This window comes from Abramis brama, assembly GCF_963993115.1.
Source record: "Abramis brama genome assembly, chromosome: 19".
NCBI classification, from domain to species: domain Eukaryota; kingdom Metazoa; phylum Chordata; class Actinopteri; order Cypriniformes; family Leuciscidae; genus Abramis; species Abramis brama.
The window spans coordinates 9,796,820-9,817,117 of record NC_139981.1 but is presented as its reverse complement, the minus strand read 5'-3'; the positions used below and the strand labels follow the sequence as shown (position 1 = coordinate 9,817,117).

General features: G+C 36.5%; 1 protein-coding gene across 1 annotated transcript; it reads right to left on the bottom strand.

Annotated features, from left to right (window-relative positions):
- Window positions 1-2,269: 2,269 nt before the first annotated feature.
- adss2 (adenylosuccinate synthase 2) lies at window positions 2,270-19,187 on the bottom strand. The gene is made up of 13 exons (XM_084092869.1): window positions 18,879-19,187; window positions 14,300-14,402; window positions 12,158-12,226; window positions 12,020-12,070; window positions 9,851-9,917; window positions 8,748-8,855; window positions 8,460-8,541; window positions 8,165-8,291; window positions 7,727-7,881; window positions 6,260-6,384; window positions 6,069-6,166; window positions 5,843-5,992; window positions 2,270-4,120 (listed from the first exon to the last, which is right to left on the bottom strand). The coding sequence occupies exons 1-13, from the start codon at window positions 19,071-19,073 to the stop codon at window positions 4,068-4,070; spliced, it is 1,383 nt and encodes a 460-aa protein (XP_083948995.1). The 5' UTR covers window positions 19,074-19,187; the 3' UTR covers window positions 2,270-4,067.
- Between the last annotated feature and the right edge of the window lie 1,111 nt (window positions 19,188-20,298).

The following is a 20,298-nucleotide window of genomic DNA, read 5'->3' as shown; positions in this document are numbered from 1 at the left end:
CACACAGACACACACACAGATCTGGCCCTCCCCTGACCTTCTCTTCACACACTCAACACACCATCAGACCAGAATGGAACCCTTTGTGTGACAGTGTGTTTGTGTGCGGTGTTTGGTGAAAGGTTCAGAGCTGTGTTGTGTAATGAGTCAGCTGTGACAAGAGGAAGAACCACAAAGACATTTAAATTCATGAAAACACACAAACAAACACACAAACAAACACACACACACTATCTGTCTGTCTATCTATCTATCTATCTATCTATCTATCTATCTATCTATCTATCTATCTATCTATCTATCTATCTATCTATCTATCTATCTATCTATCTATCTATCTATCTGTCTGTCTGTCTGTCTGTCTGTCTGTCTGTCTGTCTGTCTGTCTGTCTGTCTGTCTGTCTGTCTATCTATCTATCTATCTATTTATCTATCTATCTATCATGCAAACATAATTGGACCCACTTTATATTAGTCTTTAACTACTACTAAGATTTAAATGAATCATTTGATACAATGGGGGTTTCACTGTGATGCCAGAAGAATCATTTTCAGTTCCCTAGAAGAACCTTTCAGTGGAAGGTTCTTTTAAAAGAACAATTGGTAACACGTTAGAATATAGTCAGTTAACTACATTATGAACTAATAATGAACTGCCCTTCTACAGCGCTTATTCATTTTTGTTAATGTTAATTTCAACATTTACTAAAACATTATTAAAAGCAAAAGTTATATTTGTTAACAGTAATGCACTGTGAACTAACATAAACAATGAAAGGCTGCATTTTATTAACTAACGTTAACAAAGATGAACAAATGCAGTAAGAAATGTATTGCTCATTGTTATTTCATGTTAGTTAATACATTAACTAGTGTTAACAAATGAATCCTTATTGTAAAGTTACCAAACAATTATTTTCTTAGCGTGACCCTGCAAACTACAAAAAAATAGTTTTTTTTTCCTGTAAACGAAATACCTTTTAATACAATAAACAATAGTTTGTAAAGATTTTTTTGTGTGTGAAAGACTTCTTGTTGTTGCCATAGTTAATAAATCAGTCAAATCAAAAATAAATAAATAAATGATATATGTGTGTGTGTGTGTGTGTGTGTGACACTAAATATTAACAATAACATTATAATGATCAAATTAAAAGATAAAACACTAAATCGAAATATTTCTAAATGATTATATCAGAACTCAACACCCATAATATATAATCAGCATCAATAATAAGAAACGATAATCCGGTTATGGCTGCTATGGTTTATAGACATGAGTGCACTGAATATCTAATGAGTGCAGGAAGACTCCTTCATTCTCCAGTGTACAGTATGAGAGATCTCATCATTCTCACCACAGTCGTCACCTCCTACTACATCGCACATATGTGTACATTTATATCCAGACACCTTCACCAGCCAAACAAGCCAACACACATACCTCTAACATATAGATCTGGATGTGAAAGCAAAACATTTCTGTTCCAATATCTTCAGTAATACAACTTGAAGATAGCCTACTTTAATTATCCATACAGCTCTCTTTATTTTTCATTCAGACCTTTCTAAAGCAATAGCCTATAAAGAGCACTAACATGAAGAGATAATATGAAAACAAATTGCTTGACCTTTTTAAAAGGTGAAAAGGGAAAAGTGGTGACGAGAATAAAATGACCTAAAAACGAGCACCTAAAAATATACTTTCCCATATCTAATGTGCAGTGCAACCTAATTTTTTGTGCTAATAAAAACGTTTAAATTCAAGTTTTAATCAACAAACAGCTTACAGCTAAATGTAATCTCAACCAGGCCTCGCATATGATCACCTTCAATTAACACGTCAGAAATAAAGGGGGGAAATAGTCTAAGAACACAGTATTTTCTTCTCAGAGTAATTCTATACATCACACGTTTTTGTTAAACGTAATTACAGAGCTCTGGGTTTTTCGTTAAAAGCAGACGATTGGCACAAGACTAAAATTGTCGCCTTTGAACGCCAATTTCAAGGTAAATGTCTCCCTCTAGTGGCGAGATGTTGAGCCTTAAATTTCCATGGCAGAGGAAATGGCAACACCTACAAATCTACCTCAACATTTGGCAACATATCTACCTCAGCTGAAATGCCAATTTTCCTGTTATCAACGTAAAGCTGCTTTGAAACAATCTGTATTGTATAAAGTGCTCTATAAATAAAGGTGACTCGACTCGTTATCGATTACAATGCCACAAAATATCGCTAAAAAATAAACAAACACAAAAAGGAAAATGTTTCCGACTATATTACTTTATTAACTGAAGTGTCATTACAGTTGTCTGCCAAGATAAATTACAAAGTGAGTGAGTTTTTGAGCAAATCCCAGATGAACATGCACGCCCATCAGTATCCATCACCAGCAAAGTGTACAATAACAGTAAATTCAAGAGAATATGGCTTTGTGTTCTGTATACATACATACATACATACATGAAAATCCAATCAGCAGCAACACAACACAGAATTCAAGGCTTTCAAAAACAAAAAAACATGTTAATGTGCAAACATACGGTTGCTGAATGTTTCGGCTGTCCTATTCTCGCGCCGGCTAGATTTGGTTTGTTCAGAGGAAATGTTGTGATAATACAAGATAACTGATGTGAAATAGATGCTAGTGAACAATAAACAGGTTATATCATTTATTCAGCAGCTGTGAGCAACAAAAAATGCAAAGGATCAAACCATCATCAATCTGAAAAAGAAAGAGTTATCATTCTGGGTTATTTACAAAGGCTCTTTTTATCACAGCATTCATTTATCCATTAAGATACAACTTTGGATGCATGTACACTTTTGGCAAATGGCAATTACACTAATGCCCTCGAAAAGCTAAAATATTGAATCAATTAAAATCCATAAAAGCTCAATCAGAGTAGTTTTCAAGTTTCATTGTTCATCTGTATTAACAAGGCACACTTTATTCTATATTACTTGTTTATTGGAAGGTGCGGTACTGAAGGTGAGACGAAACAGAATAAAGAAGCAACTCTGGGTTTATGAAACAACCCAGTCATAATTAAACAGACAAGCTCTAGTGACTCTTACATTCGACTGTTTGGGACACTTCTAACATTCAAAGGTTTATAGATAAATGTACTACTGGAGGTCAGAAAACCAGATGACCTCCTGCAGCAGCTAGCAACCATAGAAGAAGTTTAATCATCAGTGCGTTTTACTGGCTAAACAATTGTACGTCCTGAGGTGGCGTCTGAATGCACATAAATGTCTATACTTTGACAATATTTACTGAAAGGCATCAGTATCCTGATATCTCAGTACTGATAATTAAAGTGGCTTTGATATGCCTGTGGCATAAAGTTGTACAGTTGAACAATAAACATCTGAGGACTGTGCAAACGTTTACATACATTCAGTGGAATCAAGAGCCTAGCCTGTATAATTGTATATCCCTAAACTCTTGCATGTTTCTGTATCTTGAGGCACATTATAATTATATTGTTTGCTATATACTATTTTTTGGAGCAAATTAAAACCGATTCAAATTTGAAAACGTCTCAATAAGACGTTCTACTGCTATATCTATGCATATTTCTGAATTATGAAATCACATGAGTCACAAAGATTCACTTTTATGCATCTGGTAAAGAAACATTTAAACTGTCTTTTAAAAACTATATGTTTAAATGAAGTTGACTAGAACAAGTCAATCACACAGTTCATTTAAAACAAGGACAAAATGTGGTAATACACATCGCATAACCATTTTTGTATGATAAAAGAAACAAAAACATTAAATATGTTTAAGTACTTGTTTTAAAAATGTATATCTAACAACTTCTGATCCCTGACTGTTTTAGCACATGTACAGCGTATGAACTTAAGATGGAGATACTGAGCTTACAAGGGTTAAAAATACCAGAGGAGAACAGATGAAAAACAGTTACATGATGCCAAAATCTTGGGAAATATTCTATTTAAACGGGCTGTAAGGCAACTTCCCGTCTCCGGCACCGAGTCCCCGAGTCCAGAGCATAATCCGGCCAGTGCTACGTGCAGGCCAAGCAGCCTCTTAAAAGAGCTGGATCATTGATTCCCTTGACTTCCCAACACCAATCCACTTCACTAAAGAAAACATGGAGGAAGTCATATGGATTACTGCAGTAAAACAACCCAATTGCATTGTACACATTCATACTTTACAGTACGTTTACATGACAACAATGTGCTAAAAATGGAAAAGTTTTTCATACAGACAACACCGTTGTCAAAACGATCCCGTTCACACGGATCGCAAAAACTTCTAAAACGCTGTATTATGCAAGCCAGGCCATTTTGTTGTTTTGGTTGTCAAGTACTCACACATACCTATAGACTGAACACGTAATACGCATGCGCACTCATTCCAAAACTCTTCTCGCAGAGAGCATAACAGCAGTCTACGTGAGCTAAACTGTAGATTATTTATCACTGCTTTGGCACAAAATGCTTTCAATGACTACATCTTTCAAATTGCATGAATTGTTTTACAATTACATTGAACCACCAGCAAAACTACAGTCCAATTTGCACGTTTACATACTCTTTTCAAAACAGTTAAACTTAAGTTCGAAACCTAACATAATACAAAACTGAATAAGACAAAAATCTGCTACATTTCTATAGTAATACCATACTGAAATATATTCCAAATCTATATTCCAAATTGGCACAGATACTGTATAAATTTTCTGGTGTTGATTTACATTTTACAAAAGAAAACTTTCTGAACTGAATGGAATCAACACTGAAGTGACTTCAGCAGAATAAATGACACTATTGTCTTCTGTGGAGCTGCTTTACAGCAGAATTAAATTAGTTTCATATTTAATGAAATTTGCATCAGTGATCATTATTTTCCTGTTTATCATGTGAAGCTGCTTTGAAACAATCTGTTTTGTATAAGCACTATATATAATGGTGACTTGACTTGTTGATAGTGTTTTAGGGCGTTATCATTTACTTTGTTCAGAAACAGGGATTAAAATTGTTATAATGTTACAATTTCTTCTTGGTTCGGTTTGCTTTCACAAGGCAACATGGACCAAAAATTAGTTAATACGAGTCAAGTATGAGTAAACTCTCCTCTCATTGGTCCCATTTATGTTCCAGGATTCGGCTCATCGCGGTCAACAGTCAGATTGTGGCTTTCTTTTTAGCTGTCATTATATTACTTTATCATTTTTAGCAAGAATCAAGGCTTCGTCTGTATTTTTATGTTTTGGACAGTTGTTCTGAAATATGTTTGTCGACCAAATTTCAGTGAGGCATTTCACATCATCTTTGCTCCAGGTTAAACCACGATTCATTTTGAGAGGCATTTTAGAAAAACAAACACTGCAACATCTATTCATGCAACATCTATCATGGCATGTATTGTGATACAGCCTGGTTCTTTGGTCTGTTGGGTCGGATTGCTTTCTCACCACAAGGGAACCGCTCCAGAGTTCGTTTGCAATCATGCCGAGACCGCCTTGTTCAGGAGATCTCGGACCAATTATTTTTGGTGCGGATCCGAGCGCGATTGCTATGTTTACATATGCCTAAACGAACCGAAAAACGCACTATGTTCCGAAATAAATGCTCCGAATGAGCCAGGTGTGAAAACCCCCTTAGATCAGTGAGTGTGTTTGTTGCGTGACAATCTTTGCTAGAGTTATGGAAAAGTTACTTGATTTGAGACACTGTATATCAAGTGTTTTGGTAGTTTTAGTGCATTTTGAATGTGAAATTAACTGCAGTGCCAAGCTGAACTTTTAAAAAAAGTGACTTCTGAGAAATGTGTCCTAGCGATGGTAAAAGTCTTACCAGGCACACACAACTGATTTTCGATGTAGCAGACATATTTTTTGGCATTTTCTGGAAGCTCATCAAAGGTCCGGACAGCAGACGTGTCCGTATTCCAGCCTGGCAGAGTCTCATACTGGACTTCAACCTTCTGTAGCACTTCTTGGTTTGCTGGGGAAAATGTATGATATTTAACTACACTAGATTTGATCAAATCTGTATGTGATGTGAAAAATGTGCTGCTTACCTGGGAAATGTGGGATGGTTTCACCATCTAATTTGTATCCCACACAAACGTTGATCTCAGGAAGCACATCTAAGATGTCTAGTTTGGTGAGAGCTATGCTAGAGGGGCATATAGAGATGCATATAAGAAAACTGTATTTTATAGAACACAAATAAAAACAAAAAACAAAGGAGACATCACTGAACACTCACGCTGTGAAGCCATTAATCATGTGGGCATATTTGATAAGCACCAGATCCAGCCAACCACATCTCCTTTTGCGACCTGTGGTCACGCCCACTTCCTTGCCTCTCGTCTGTAAGAGCTCTCCAGTTTCCTACGAACAAGTACAGTATGACTAAAGTGCAACATTTAATTATTTTGTGTATTTGTGTGTACAGATATCTGAAAACTTATTATAAAGAAGTTAAAAAGTCAAGCTTTTAAAAGGTTCCATTAGTTAACGCTAGTTATTTTATTAAGCAATGAGCAATACATTTTTTTTTTAACAGTATTTATTTATCTTTGTTAACATTTATTAATAAAAATACAACTGTTCATTGTTAGTTTGTGTTAGCTTAGGTCCATTAAATAATATTAATAGATACAATTTCAATTAATAGTCATTTCAATTTCATATTTAGTTTTTAGGGTGACCCTGTAACATTCTTTTCAGTGACTACAGAAGAAACATTTATTTAAAGTAATATTTATTACTGTGCACTGTCTCTGCTAAATACACAAAAAGCTATATGCAAAAATAATAAAATGTTAAAATGCTAAATTGATCTATTGTATTGACAGAATTATTTGACAGTTTGAATTATGAAGTCTACAAAACTGTTGACCCTTCCCTTACCCCTTAACCCACCCTTAAACCTAACCATACCACTAGTCATGTCCCTAACTTCACCCATAATCCACCTCAATGGCAGCTAAAGTGATTTGCAATGCAAAGTAAGTACATTATACCCAACAGTTATAGACAAGACACACAATATTAAGTCGTATATTTCATTAGAGAGAAAGAGTAACTAAAAACAAGACCATTTAGACTTTTCCATGTCTATCCCATGGCTTTATGATTGTAGAATCCTAATATTTCTGGGTTTTCCATGACCTTGTGAACCCTGCTATTATTTATAAGCAAGCACATATTAAGTCATTGTAATGAAATGTAATAAGGAACAGGATATCATAAATGTCAGTCACACTTTAGTTTGGGGAGCACATTCATTATTAACTACGACTTTTGCCTCAATGAACTACTAATTCACTGCTTAATAGTTAGTAAGTTAGTTGTTGTAGTGGTTAAGTTTAGGTATGAAGTAGGTTTAAGAGATGTAGAATATGGTCATGCAGAATAATGCATTAATATGTGCTTTATAAGTACTAATAAACAGCCAATATGCAAGCTAAAAATCAACTAATTAATAGCGAGAATTGGTCCCCAAACCAAAGTGTTACCTAAATGTCTCATTCATAATATATTCATTGTCATGTGTAGCGTTATAGATTACTGACTGCTGTTCCTCCGGACTCATTATTCCTGTTTAAAACTTTAAAACAATAATTGTGCTCGAGTAAAGTCAGAAAAACACTCGAATGCAAGGGAATATGAACAGTAGTGAGAGCTCATTAAGTAACCAAACACTGCAAGAAATAAAAGAGCTGCTTACGTTGCTCAGTTCAGTAGGGAAAGCCCCAATCCCAACTCTCGTGGTGTAGGCTTTGACTACTCCATAGACTTCACCAACGTTCTGGGGTGGCATGCCCAGACCCGTACACACCCCTCCCACAGTGCAGTTTGAGGAAGTCACGAAAGGATATGTCCCTAAAAAAAGAGCATCACATCAACGCTGTGTGTCAATGAAATGGGTAACACTTTATTTCGATGGTCCACTTTAGACATTCTACTAACTATAAGTAACTTTACAACTACATGTCAACTAGATCTCATCAGAGTATTAGTAGACTGTCTGCTTAACATCCGCTAACACTTTATTTTGATGCTCTGCCAACAGACATTCAACTGACAATAAGTGACTTTGCAACTACTTGTTGCATAATCTTACGTTTTACACATGGCTGTGTGTTTCGCTGTATCCATTACTCACCAAAGTCAATGTCCAGCAAGGCAGCATTGGCACCTTCCACCAGGATTTTTTTTGGAGGTCCATGTAGCGCCTCATACATGAAGAAGACTCCATCTCTCACCATGTGCTTTATCCTATCTACATATGTCTGGAAAAAAAGTCAATGTCAGAAAGAGTGTCATAACCGATATGATACTGATATGTTGTGCATCTCTACCTCCTTTACAATAATCTGAACTCTTAACTCGTATCCTATAAGTCCTATAAAAACTTAACCAACAGTATTAACTGGTGTGAACTGGTCTAAGCTTCTCACCTTGAGTTTCGCAAGTTCCCCATCCACATCGATCTCCAGTGAAGGGTACATAGACTTATAATGCGAGGCCAAATTTTTAAATCTGTGAAAAGAGACACGAGACTGCTCAGTTTACACTGTGATAGGCTAGTAGCGTGATCAGTTGCTCTTCCATTGTTTCTGGTATGGATTAAGAACTGGATTAAGTGTTTTTACAGTGGGTGAGGTTTAACACGTCTATGGAATGTGACATGAATAGGTAAAATAGTTGACTTGTCAAGTTCAGTTGACAGGTAAGCACACCCATACCTCTCTGAGAAATCCTTAAAGTCAGCCAGAAGGTCACATATCCTCAGGCCACTGCGAGCCGCTTTTGCTGAATACACGGGGCCGATTCCCTTCTTAGTTGTTCCCAAACTAGACGGTGATACAAAAACAAGGTGAGACTCATGAGTGATATTCATGTGCATTAGATAGATAAGACTGTCTTTCCATGTTGGGTGTATGTGTATGCTTTAAAACAGGGGTCTGCGACCTTTTCAGGGACCCCTAAGTAGATAGAGACACAGAGCAGGGACACTCTGTTACATTCAGGGTTTCTGCAGGTTTTATGAAGGTAAATTTAAGACATTTTAAGACCATGATAAAAAAGACTTCATTCAAGATAAAGTTTTCAACATTGATAATAATAAGAAATGTTTCTTGAGCAGAAAATCAGCACATTAGAATGATTTATGAAGGATCATGTGATACTGAAAACAGGAGAAATGATGCTTTGTCATCACAGGAGTACATTAATAATGTCATAAAATGTCACAATATTACTGTTTTTACTTTATTTCGATTTTTCTAAAGGGTTCTCTTCATGTTAACAAATTGAATGTAAGAGTAAGAGACTATTTCCTTCTTATGATTCTTGCATTAGAAGACATTGAGTGAATCATTATTGATGTACATTTTAATTTAAGTCTACATGTTTTAATGTAAGAGGGACTATGAAATATTCTGCTGAACTTCAGCTTCTTTACTTAGTTTTGATTGAAGATAACTTGTGTTTGTCAGGGAAAATCCACATTAACTAACATCACATTGATATAAATGTGCCAGATTTAGCCAATATTATATTTAATATTAAATATTAGATGGTATTAAGATTGAAAAATATTTTTAGACATAATTATTTATAATTACATATAATTTATTTCACATTAAAAAAAAACATAGGAACGTCTCATTTGTCCATTATAAAACAAATGCAAAAATACATATAAACCAGTCAGCTACTAACATCAACCAGAGAAGTTAGAAAAGCCTCAACTACATCTCTCAAAGCAGTTTTTCTTTTGTTATGAACTCTTGTCATAACATGTTGCTAGCGTGTTGTATGCGTGTGCATAAAGCAGGGTTTTTACTTTTTGCCAGCTTGCTGTTGCCTCTCCTGTTCCTGGACTCCATCCACAGCTTGATGGAAATCAAACACTAGAGGCAGGAGAGTGTATACATTACAGTGAGACAGAGCACTACTGTGCTGGAACTCATCTCTCGGAGCCCTGAACCCAACATGCCAAAGCAGGTCACCATAACAACACTTGTGTTGACTACAATGGATCCCAGTGTCCTTTCATTATAACGGCTCCTGCTGAAAATCTTGAATTACAACAATACACTAAAGGCATAATAATTCAAACACACCATTAATTTAACTGGATATGCTATTCTATTAAGTTTTAAAGGACTCTTTGATTATGTGACATTTGAGAGCGGTATCTGCCCAATTCAAATCCACAAAACTATAAACAAAATAACAAACACAAAAAAGCAGGAGAGTAAAAATGTATTGAAGAATCAAATAAAATTTCAACGCATTAATTAGAGAATTTTAGATAGCTAGCCAGATTTGCAGTTCCTGAAGGAAATGCCAGTGTTTGCAAAGGCATCAAAAGAACGGTGTTAAAGACTTGGGTTTAATTTTGGCTTTCATTACATCTTTTTTTACATTCTTTCTTTCAGAAATATTTCACAGTGCAGAGTGTTATAAATGGTTTGTATATGTAAAGTATAATGCAAATATTATGACAATCTCATGGGCATCAGTTACACTTTGAATGTGGAGATAAACGGTGGCTTTCACAATGTAATCTTAAATTTCTTGATCAAGTACAACGTTTTTGTTGTTCAAAATCCAAAACCCCCAATGTACTTCATGTACATAAACGCATTCATTTGGCTTAAAGGGATACTCCACTTTTTTTGGAAATAGGCTCATTTTACAACTCCCCCAGAGTTAAACAGTTGAGTTTTACCGTTTTCGAATCCATTCAGCCGAACTCCGGGTCTGGCGGTACCACTTTTAGCATAGCTTAGCATAGATCATTGATTTGCAGATTTGCAGTTCCTGAAGGAAATGCCAGTGTTTGCAAAGGCATCAAAAGAACGGTGTTAAAGATTTGGGTTTAATTTTGGCTTTCATTACATCTTTTTTTACATTCTTTCTTTCAGAAATATTTCAAAGTGCAGAGTGTTATAAATATGCAAATATTATGACAATTTCATGAAAACTTGACTCTTCTGTAGTTACATTGTGAAAACTTGACTCTTATGTAGTTACATCGTGTACTAAGACTGACGGAAAATGAAAAGTTGTGATTTTCTAGGCTGATATGGCTAGGAACTATACTCTCATTCATGCGTAATAATCAAGAAACAGAAGAGTCAAGTTTTAAATAGGAAAAATATCGAAACTCTTTGGTCATTTTTTTGAGAGAGATGCTAATGGTCCTGTCCGATTCAATGATCTATGCTAAGCTATGCTAAAAGTGGTACCGCCAGACCCGGAGTTCGGCTGAATGGATTCGAAAACGGTAAAACTCAAATGTTTAACTCTGGGGGAGTTGTAAAATTGGCCTATTTCCAAAAAAAGTGGAGTATCCCTTTAAGTTACATACACTACCATTCAAATGTTTGGGATCATTCAGATTGATCTTTTCTATTCATCAAAGTACACTCTCAGAAGAAAAGGTACAAAAGATGTCACTGAGGCACATTTGAAATAGAAAACCATTATTTTAAATTGCAATCAATTTCATAATATTACAGTTTTCACTGCATTTTGAGCAAATAAATGCAGACAATGAACATAAGTATGGCGCCCCTAAAGGAACATGGTGGTGGTGGGGGGGGATTTCTCGCAAATGTTTACGTTTCCCAGAGAAAAGCAAAAGATTTTGTGAAGGAACCCAAAGTTTCTTGGGGGAATGCAAGAGCATTGTCATTTTTTCCCCTCCCATCTCATATAGTTTCCATCACCATGTCCCTTTAGGGGCTCTGTACACAAGAGACTTCTTTCAAAAAACAAACTTTTGAATGATAGTGCAAGTGTATTCAGCACATATTTAAAAATAACTATGAATACAAAATAATCAAATCATATTCTGACCAAATTGCATGATCACATTATTTAGTAATGACACTGTAATCAAATCAAATTGTTTACGACCCTACAAAGCCACATTTTGCCTGTAGCTCTGAATGTAATTCAGGGATCTGATAGTGTTTATATATCATGGGAGCCATCAGCCTACCGATGTGTGCACGATCAGAGATGATGAGCCTTTTCTCCCAGCCTTCCAGACCTGCGAGCAAAATCACTGTTAGACTCCTGTCAGAACTCACTGAAACTCAGATATAAAGCACAAGGGCACAAACAGATAAACACAAACCTTTTCCTTTCCGCAAATTCTTCTCGGCCTCCTCGAAGAGGCCCGGCAGGTGAATGACTACACCATTACCTGTAATCAAATGAGCAGCTGTCAGTCACACGGTCAAATATCAAGGCTTTCACACTACACTTAACCCTGATTTAACTGCATCTTTACCCTGGGAAAAAGGCCAATTTTAACCCTGGAGTGTTAAATAATGTGGTGCTAGAATGTTACAGTGAGTTGTTTAGCAACAGACAACTTACCTCATTAATATTCATGCACAGAAACTTGTTTCTTGTGTCAGGCTGTGTTCAGTTTCAGTGGCAACACTTCCACAGATGGACATGCAATTATTGTCCAATGAACATTATTAACTTTGTATATATGCAAATAAGAACATTAACCCTTAAAAAGGTGGAACAGTTTACCTGTCTCCTGGATGTGTCGAATTAGTTTAAAAAAATTAATGTTCAGCCTAGATTTCTTTAGTCACTACAATTGTTACCAAATTAAATTAGTGTTGTAATGTTGCTCTCTTGGTTTTGTTATTACACTGTATAATATAGAAATTTAATTTTATAAAACATTAGCAGGCTTTAAAATTGTACAGTGTGACATCTTGAAACTTGGAACAAGAGGTTAAGAATTACCCTGGATCTAAAAAGCCCAAATGTGTAATTTCAGGAGTTGGAATGGACAGGAAAGGTAGGAATACTGGCAAGAAATATTAAACCTGTACAAGCTGAGTATGCTTGCATTAAAGGAGACATATCATGCTTTTAAATTGTTCCTTTTTACATATAAATCATACATTTGTAGTCTATATAAAGCGGAACTGCAATGCTTGGGTCTGAATTCCTCATTATTATAGCTCCACAGGCCCCTTTTCTACCCCTTTTCTGATGTGCGTCTGAGAGCAACTCGTTTTGGTGCGGTCTCTTTAAATACAATTGAGACACTTCATACCCCGCCCCCTCTCCAGGTTGCAGAGGTGACACTCGTTTCAACTCCACCCCTTTCGGCCATTTTTGTAGTTTGATAGCAGAGATACGATTATCTAGCGGCACAGAAACGTTTTATTCACACGTTATTAACAAAATGTCAACAACGGAAGACTTTATTACAACAACGGATTTTACTTACTTAAAATGTCCAGCCAGCCTTACATGTTCGAGCCAGAGTCGGAGCCGGAGCGAGATAAAAATGAAGACGACGAACCTGCAGAACAACGTCTTAATATGGATGTATCGCAATGGTGTGTTACTGTATTTACACATGAAACTTTGGTCTTCCGACCTTTTACCACCGTGTCGATTTATTTTGATTAATATGTGCGAGGGAGAGAGAGCAAGACAGCATCTAGTTTGGAGACGGTGATGTCTTGTTTACACTTTCGCCTGGCTCTGAAGAGAGAAGGCCAATTTATACTTCTGCGTCGGACCTACGCCGGAGCCTCTACACTGTAGGCAACGCGTTGGTTTTCATTTATACTTCTGCGTCGTTGTCCGCGTTCACGCGCGCAGAGGGAGCATGTGAAACCCGAGGGAGCGGTCCTAGCAGACCAATCACAGCGAGAAATAAAAATGGCGGATTGCTCGAAGTGGTGGGCCGGAAGTCAATGTCCTTATTTGGCAGTTCCGCTGCAAATACTGTGACGTAATAGTTCAAAAAACGTCATAGAGAACAGAAAAATCAGAACAGGTTGAAAAATAGGACCAAAACAGAATATAAAGATATCAACGAAGCACCTGAAGAGAATAATTTCAAATTTTCTGTACTTCTAAACACTCCAAATACACAACTAAATGCATTTAAGGGCTAAAAAAGTGGATTTAGCATGATATGTCCCCTTTAAGTGGTAAAGTGCTTTGTACAAGGAACATCAAGCATTTCCTATAGATCATACTAATATACAGTGCTGACATATGAATCAGAAAGCCAGAACACAATGGTGGCCATTAGCTAAATTGGATCTTTGCAAATAAACTGCATTGAATGCACTCAGCTATATTAGTCTGGATAAGCTGGCCAGCATCCAGACACTCTAAGAGGAGAGGGTGGCATCCTCAAAGTAAGGACCACCAATACAGATCTTTATGCTGTATTGGTTGCATACAAGCCACTCTACACAAAAAGAGGGGGGTAATTTGACATACTCACCAATGAAGGCAGTGACCTTAGGGTTGATAATCCCACTGGGTAGAAGGTGGAAATCATATTCCACTGAATCAACCACAACCGTGTGTCCTGCATTGTTGCCCCCCTACAGGAGAGAAGAACACAAAGACTTTTCAATCCTTGAGAAGAAATAATACAAACTTGGGATAGTTCACCCCTAAAATGTAAGTTCTGTCATCATTTAGTACCCTCATGTCATTCCAGAACATCTTGACTTTATTTCTTCTGAAGAACATAAAATGTATTTATTTATTATTATTTTTTTGTACCTCAAAGTTCTTTTGTTCCACAAAAGAAAGAAAGCTTTTGGTTGAACTATCAGTATAGCTAACATCAAGCATTATATGGTATGGTACAGACATGCTTAGACAAGCAGTTGTGAAATGGAAAATTTGAAGCATGTAAATACTGATTTTGGTTGTTGGGTGTGGATTTAATGTGAGAATACTGTAGCTCTACTGCTCCATTAGACAACATACAAGAAGGAATTGAGATGCACACATTTCAGTCAATCACTTCCAGTTCTGCAGTTTCAGTTGTTTCATTTATTTTAATTTGAATTGTCATTACTAGATTCCGTCCTTGTTGAACTTGACACATGACTAAAGAGCAGGGAAACCACAGATTACAGAGCACACTTGGTACGCCAACTGCTGTAACCATCCTTAAGAATCATCAAGAGTCCTCACATTTGTCGGTTTTCAACATGGCGTCAATCAGCTCATGTCTGAGGGAGTTCCCACAAAGTGTGCTCAATAAATCAGTCTTTAATCCAGCAAGGAACAGTGCAGAGCTATTTCCAGACAGGTCTCATTTGACCAGTTTAGTAGTGCATGTGTGTGGATGCCTCTCCTTTTCAGATCCATTTACGATGTTCTCATACCCATGGTGACCAAAAGCGTTGCTTGCTTTAGCATTACTATTATGGACTCCTATTACAAGGTTGCTTTTAAACTTTACAAGATACATCATATTGTTATTAGCAGCATGCAGACACTTTAGAAACTTGAGAAGCATTGGATTCATGTAATGAATGTGGTGCTTCTGTAAGCAAAATGACAGCATAGTACTAAAGGATTAATCTGTTCTATATTGTAAAAAGTGTAATAAACAGGTTTAACAGTTATTTATGCAATTAGAGTGAACAAACATTCATAATCCATTTTGTTTTCATAATTTCCAAGTGGAATATCATTTCATGAGGAAAGAACATGTAGCCCGGGATTTGACTCCATTGGGAAGAGAATGGATTGTGAAAACTGACCCCTATACAGTTTGGTAACGTCAGCAAATATAATTGGATTTTTTTCTTTGGAATATTCTGCACAATTGCTACAACCAGTGCACGTTGTATAAAGATAATAAATAGGATCAATTCGATTTCATGTTGACTTTAAAGCAAATTTTGTATCCATACTACACCGTATTATAAGATGTGGCTTGTAGGGAAAATATTTACAGTAGAGTTTGTTTCAGAGAAAACTCAGAATAGCTGAGTCAATAAACATGGAAAATTACTTTCATATGATGTTTGTCACATTTGCTCTCATGACTGTCTCTGGGGTTTTAGGCTGTGTTGGATGACATCCAGTGCTCCTAACCTAGCAGACTAAAAGTGGCTAGAATGAGTGATCTGCTCCAATGTCTGTTTAAAGAGGAACAAGGGGTTGAGTAAGTAATACCAAAAACTAGTTTGATTGAATATGGTTTTGTATGTTGACTCTGGTGAGATTATAATGTTGCGTTCTTTCTGGCTTGGTTTGTTAGTATACAGGAAGTAGGCCTGTATGTATGATTACATTTTTATAAGCTGATTCATTTCTGGTTGTTCAAACAAGAAAAATCAGCAAGGACTAGAGTATGTAAAAAAAAAAAAAAAAAAAAAAAGTATTTGGGGCCTAATTGATTAACACTAGGTTTAAATCGGCAGCATAATTATCAGCAGGCAGCATACTTGGACTCACTGATAAAAACAGCTGCACATTACACAGTTAACATGCTTGACCACCACAACACTCACTGCAGTCAAGAGATCTCCACAGAGACTGAATTATCAAGCTGACCCCAAGGATTCAGACATGCCTGTGATTTATGTTTAAAATAGGTTAAAATAATAAGTGACCGATATATTGTCTGAAACAAATTGTGTCAATTACAGAGTCAATCCAGCAAATCTTATCGATATATCTTATCTGTCAGAGCAACAGATGGCCGTTCATTCTCGTCAGACTTGGTCTTACAGTGGCAGATCAAGAAAGAAATGTGATACCAAAAGTGTAGCTTGACTAAATGATATTCATAAACACTTCTATAGACAGTTATAGGCCTAGCTCACAAAGATTTCAGTAAATTCCTGTATAACAGGCTGGGCTAAAGATAGCGTCTGTTTGCGGCATCATAGATCTGTAATTCATTATACTGAAAGAGTTATAAAACAGTGACCATTTCAAATCTAAAACATTTAACAAGCCCACATATGCCTGGAAAACCATAAATAAGAGAGCCACAAAAAACAACTTGATTTGTTTTTCCCAATAATGAACTTATAAAACAGATTTAACCACTCAAACTAGGCTTACATGAAAAGAGTTTAATCTGCAAATAAAATGGATATCACAAAAAGAGGAACAGCATGCAATGGCTGTTCAGACTGCTTCATATTTGATCCTCTAGTTTCCAGACCGACATATCAAACTGGTGTGACACAGAACAGCACGATGGCCTTTCTTTCATTGCATCTGCCCGTAAGGAAAACCAGTCAGACTGCTGAGTGCAGTGTTTTTATAAAAAGACGAACACTATCTGATTTCTGTTCCATCCGTTTGCACAGCACACACATGACGGTTTGCATAGTGTGCCATGGAGTGTCTTATTTAAATGCAGTCACAACCTTGGCAGAATACTAACTTCTTAGGAGAGAATCCTTGCAATGTGAGCCTGTTATCAATTCCAAGCATAGCGACAGGGGGGTGGGGGTGGGGGGGGCAAACCAACCACTGGGGCAAGCATACCACAACAATTTGCCCAGTTGTCCCTAAAAGTCCTTTCTTCATAAATCTATTTTTTTTAAATCAACTAGTGTACATAAAAAAGAAAAGAAAAAAAGAAAAAAGAAAATCAAATAATAGAACAGATGTATATGTGAGAGTGTGTGTGTGTGTGTGTGTGTGTGTGTGTGTGTGTGTGTGTGTGTGTGTGTGTGTGTGTGTGGTTAAGTGAGAGCACAGCAGTGTCCAAATTTCATAAGGCTATTATAGTGACACCTGTTTCTTTCTGACGTGCAATGGGAGATATGTTGACACATGATGGAGCAATATGCTATGTAAACTTTACTTTATTACCTGAACCAACTGCTTAGCAATAGATATGTATTTTTAATTGATGGAAACAACCATTTTAAAATTCTCTAATATTACCATGTTTTTCTTGACCATGGTAGTAACCTTGTATTAAGAGGTCACTGTTTCTTGAGTGGTGAGAAGTTGAGGTATATTGAGTAATATGGGTCAACAACACCATCAGATGGCCAAAAACACTTGTCAAGTGTTTTTACAAACTAAAAATACAGTGATGAAAGCTAATAAAACGTATTAGCAAAGCAAAGATCTACTTTTTTTTTTACCTCTGACTTCCCTCTCTAAACACAAAGAAATGTTTCCTTCAAATGTGTATAGGCTATTATAGGCTATATGAAGTATTGAGTTCTGGGAACAGGTGGTTGATTGATGTTATATTTTGTATAAAATATAAACCCAATTTAATTGTTACTTTTAAACACAAATCTATTCTAATGATTGAAAGTATAAATGTTGCTAAAGGCAGGTAAAGTTGTAGAACATCATGTCTGAAGAATTAGTGAGCTGAAACATTTATAACACGAGACAACTGCAGAAAATCAAATAGTTGGAGGTTAATGTTGAATAACTATTACTATAATTATTAACAATTACAACATCTGGTTTGAGTGTAATACTCATATATACCACACATTCGAACGTCATAGACTTCAAAGGAGTCCTGCGCTCATGTGAACAAACCAGTCTGTGTTTACATCTGTACAACACCCCGGATAAACAAATATGTACTAAATAACATCTAGTAAGATTTTAGGCCTCCAATTGGCAGACAGCGCTTCGATATCACATTATTCAGTCAAGGTGACATTAGCAAACACCCTACATAGTGCACTGCTAGCGGAGCTAAAACAGTACGCAGGAAGCGCTGCATTTTATTTTATTTTACGTCGCTCGCGTGCAGAGACAGCGTAGTCGATAACAATGGAAGCGCGCTGTAATTTTTATTTCCGCTATAATAAAACAGCAGCTAACTGCTTCACAAGAATTGGCCAGCAAACAAGTCCTATAATCACATGCTACACGGACACTCACAGCACTTAACATTCATTTCACTGCTACACAGGCTGCTCAATGATGCCATAAATATTTCCGTACACGCTTGTTGATGATGGACGTTACACAGCGCATCACAACTACACAACCCACCGGAGATATATTCGCATATTCAGAGTGAGTAAGTTACTGAGTAGTGCTCATAAACTAACCTGACATCTGCAGACCATGTCAGCGTCCTGAGCCAGCAGGTCCACCACCTTTCCTTTCCCTTCATCGCCCCACTGCGCTCCGAGCACCACGGTCACTCTGTTGCCCACACTTGGGCTCGTCACCCGGCTCGTACTGTCCTCGCCGCGGGATCCTTCGTCCTGTGACTGTGCGACTGCGTTCCCGCTGTCTGACATGACTGTATCCCCTCTGCTCTCCCTGCAGCTCCGCAATGCTCCTCCAACACACGAACAGTCGCGCACCTGAGCGAGACACCGAGGGCGGAGCAGTGAGCACCGCTTGCGTACAAGCGTCTCACTGCAGAGCCAAATGACGTCCAGTCCCCCCTCTCTGGACGTCCACGATCTAGTCCAGCATTTACTCTGTGGATCTAATGGGTGGAGGGATCGAGTTATGGCAAAACCATTTGCTCAGGTATTAAACAGCTCATTTTCTTTCACTTTTTAATTACACTACAAAATACTTTAGAAAAATATTTGCAAAAAAAAAAAAAAAAATCCCCAATTCCCCTCATGTCCATATGAAATGCATCTGAAAATGGCTCCCAGGTGAGACTTTTACTTTAATAAGTAATCTTTGTTGCATGCAAGTTGCATTGTTCCCTGTCAAGATAATGTGGTTTATGATGCTGTTCTGTGTGCTGTAGGCTGTCAGAATATGGATAATTGATCCAGAAATCAACAACTCTACAATGATTCTCTCTGTCTGTAGTAAGATCAAGTCTTCTTAAAAAAAAAAACCTATGCAACATTTTGGTAATGTATAGGTTGTTTTGAGCCCCTGATAAATAGTTGTAATTGTACTGTACATTTGGTACAACGGTGCTAAAGGCACACCTTAAGGAAAATGCTTTTCATAGTGTATGATTACTGAAAAAATATTATGTTTGTATTGAACATTTATGGAGCAACAGATTTTGTGTGAAAATAAAACATACATTTTTTTATTTTTATTTTTTATCTTAGAAATGTATGAGGTGGCGAGTGGGGCCTTTTACCCCACACAAGGCAAAAGGGCAAAAGGCACACAGTATTGATACAAATACTTTAAGTTAATACTTGTTCAAAACAATCACTTTAGCAAAGTTTGCACTATTTTCTGCTTATAAATCAAATAATTATTTTTGTTCAGTAAATATACTGTCATTAAAATATGTTCATATAAAAATATATTATAAAAATACAAAAACAAAATTATTTTAAAAAGTAAAGATTCTGAAAGCATTGAAAGAAATCCCAATTTAATATAGATTTACAGTAGTAACAATAAATTATATTTTATGATATGATTAATATATGTATATTTTTTAATATGATGGTTTCATTATAAATATGGTGATTATCTCTAAGGTCAACACCCAACTTAATCTATGATATTTACCATCTGATTCTTACCATGTCA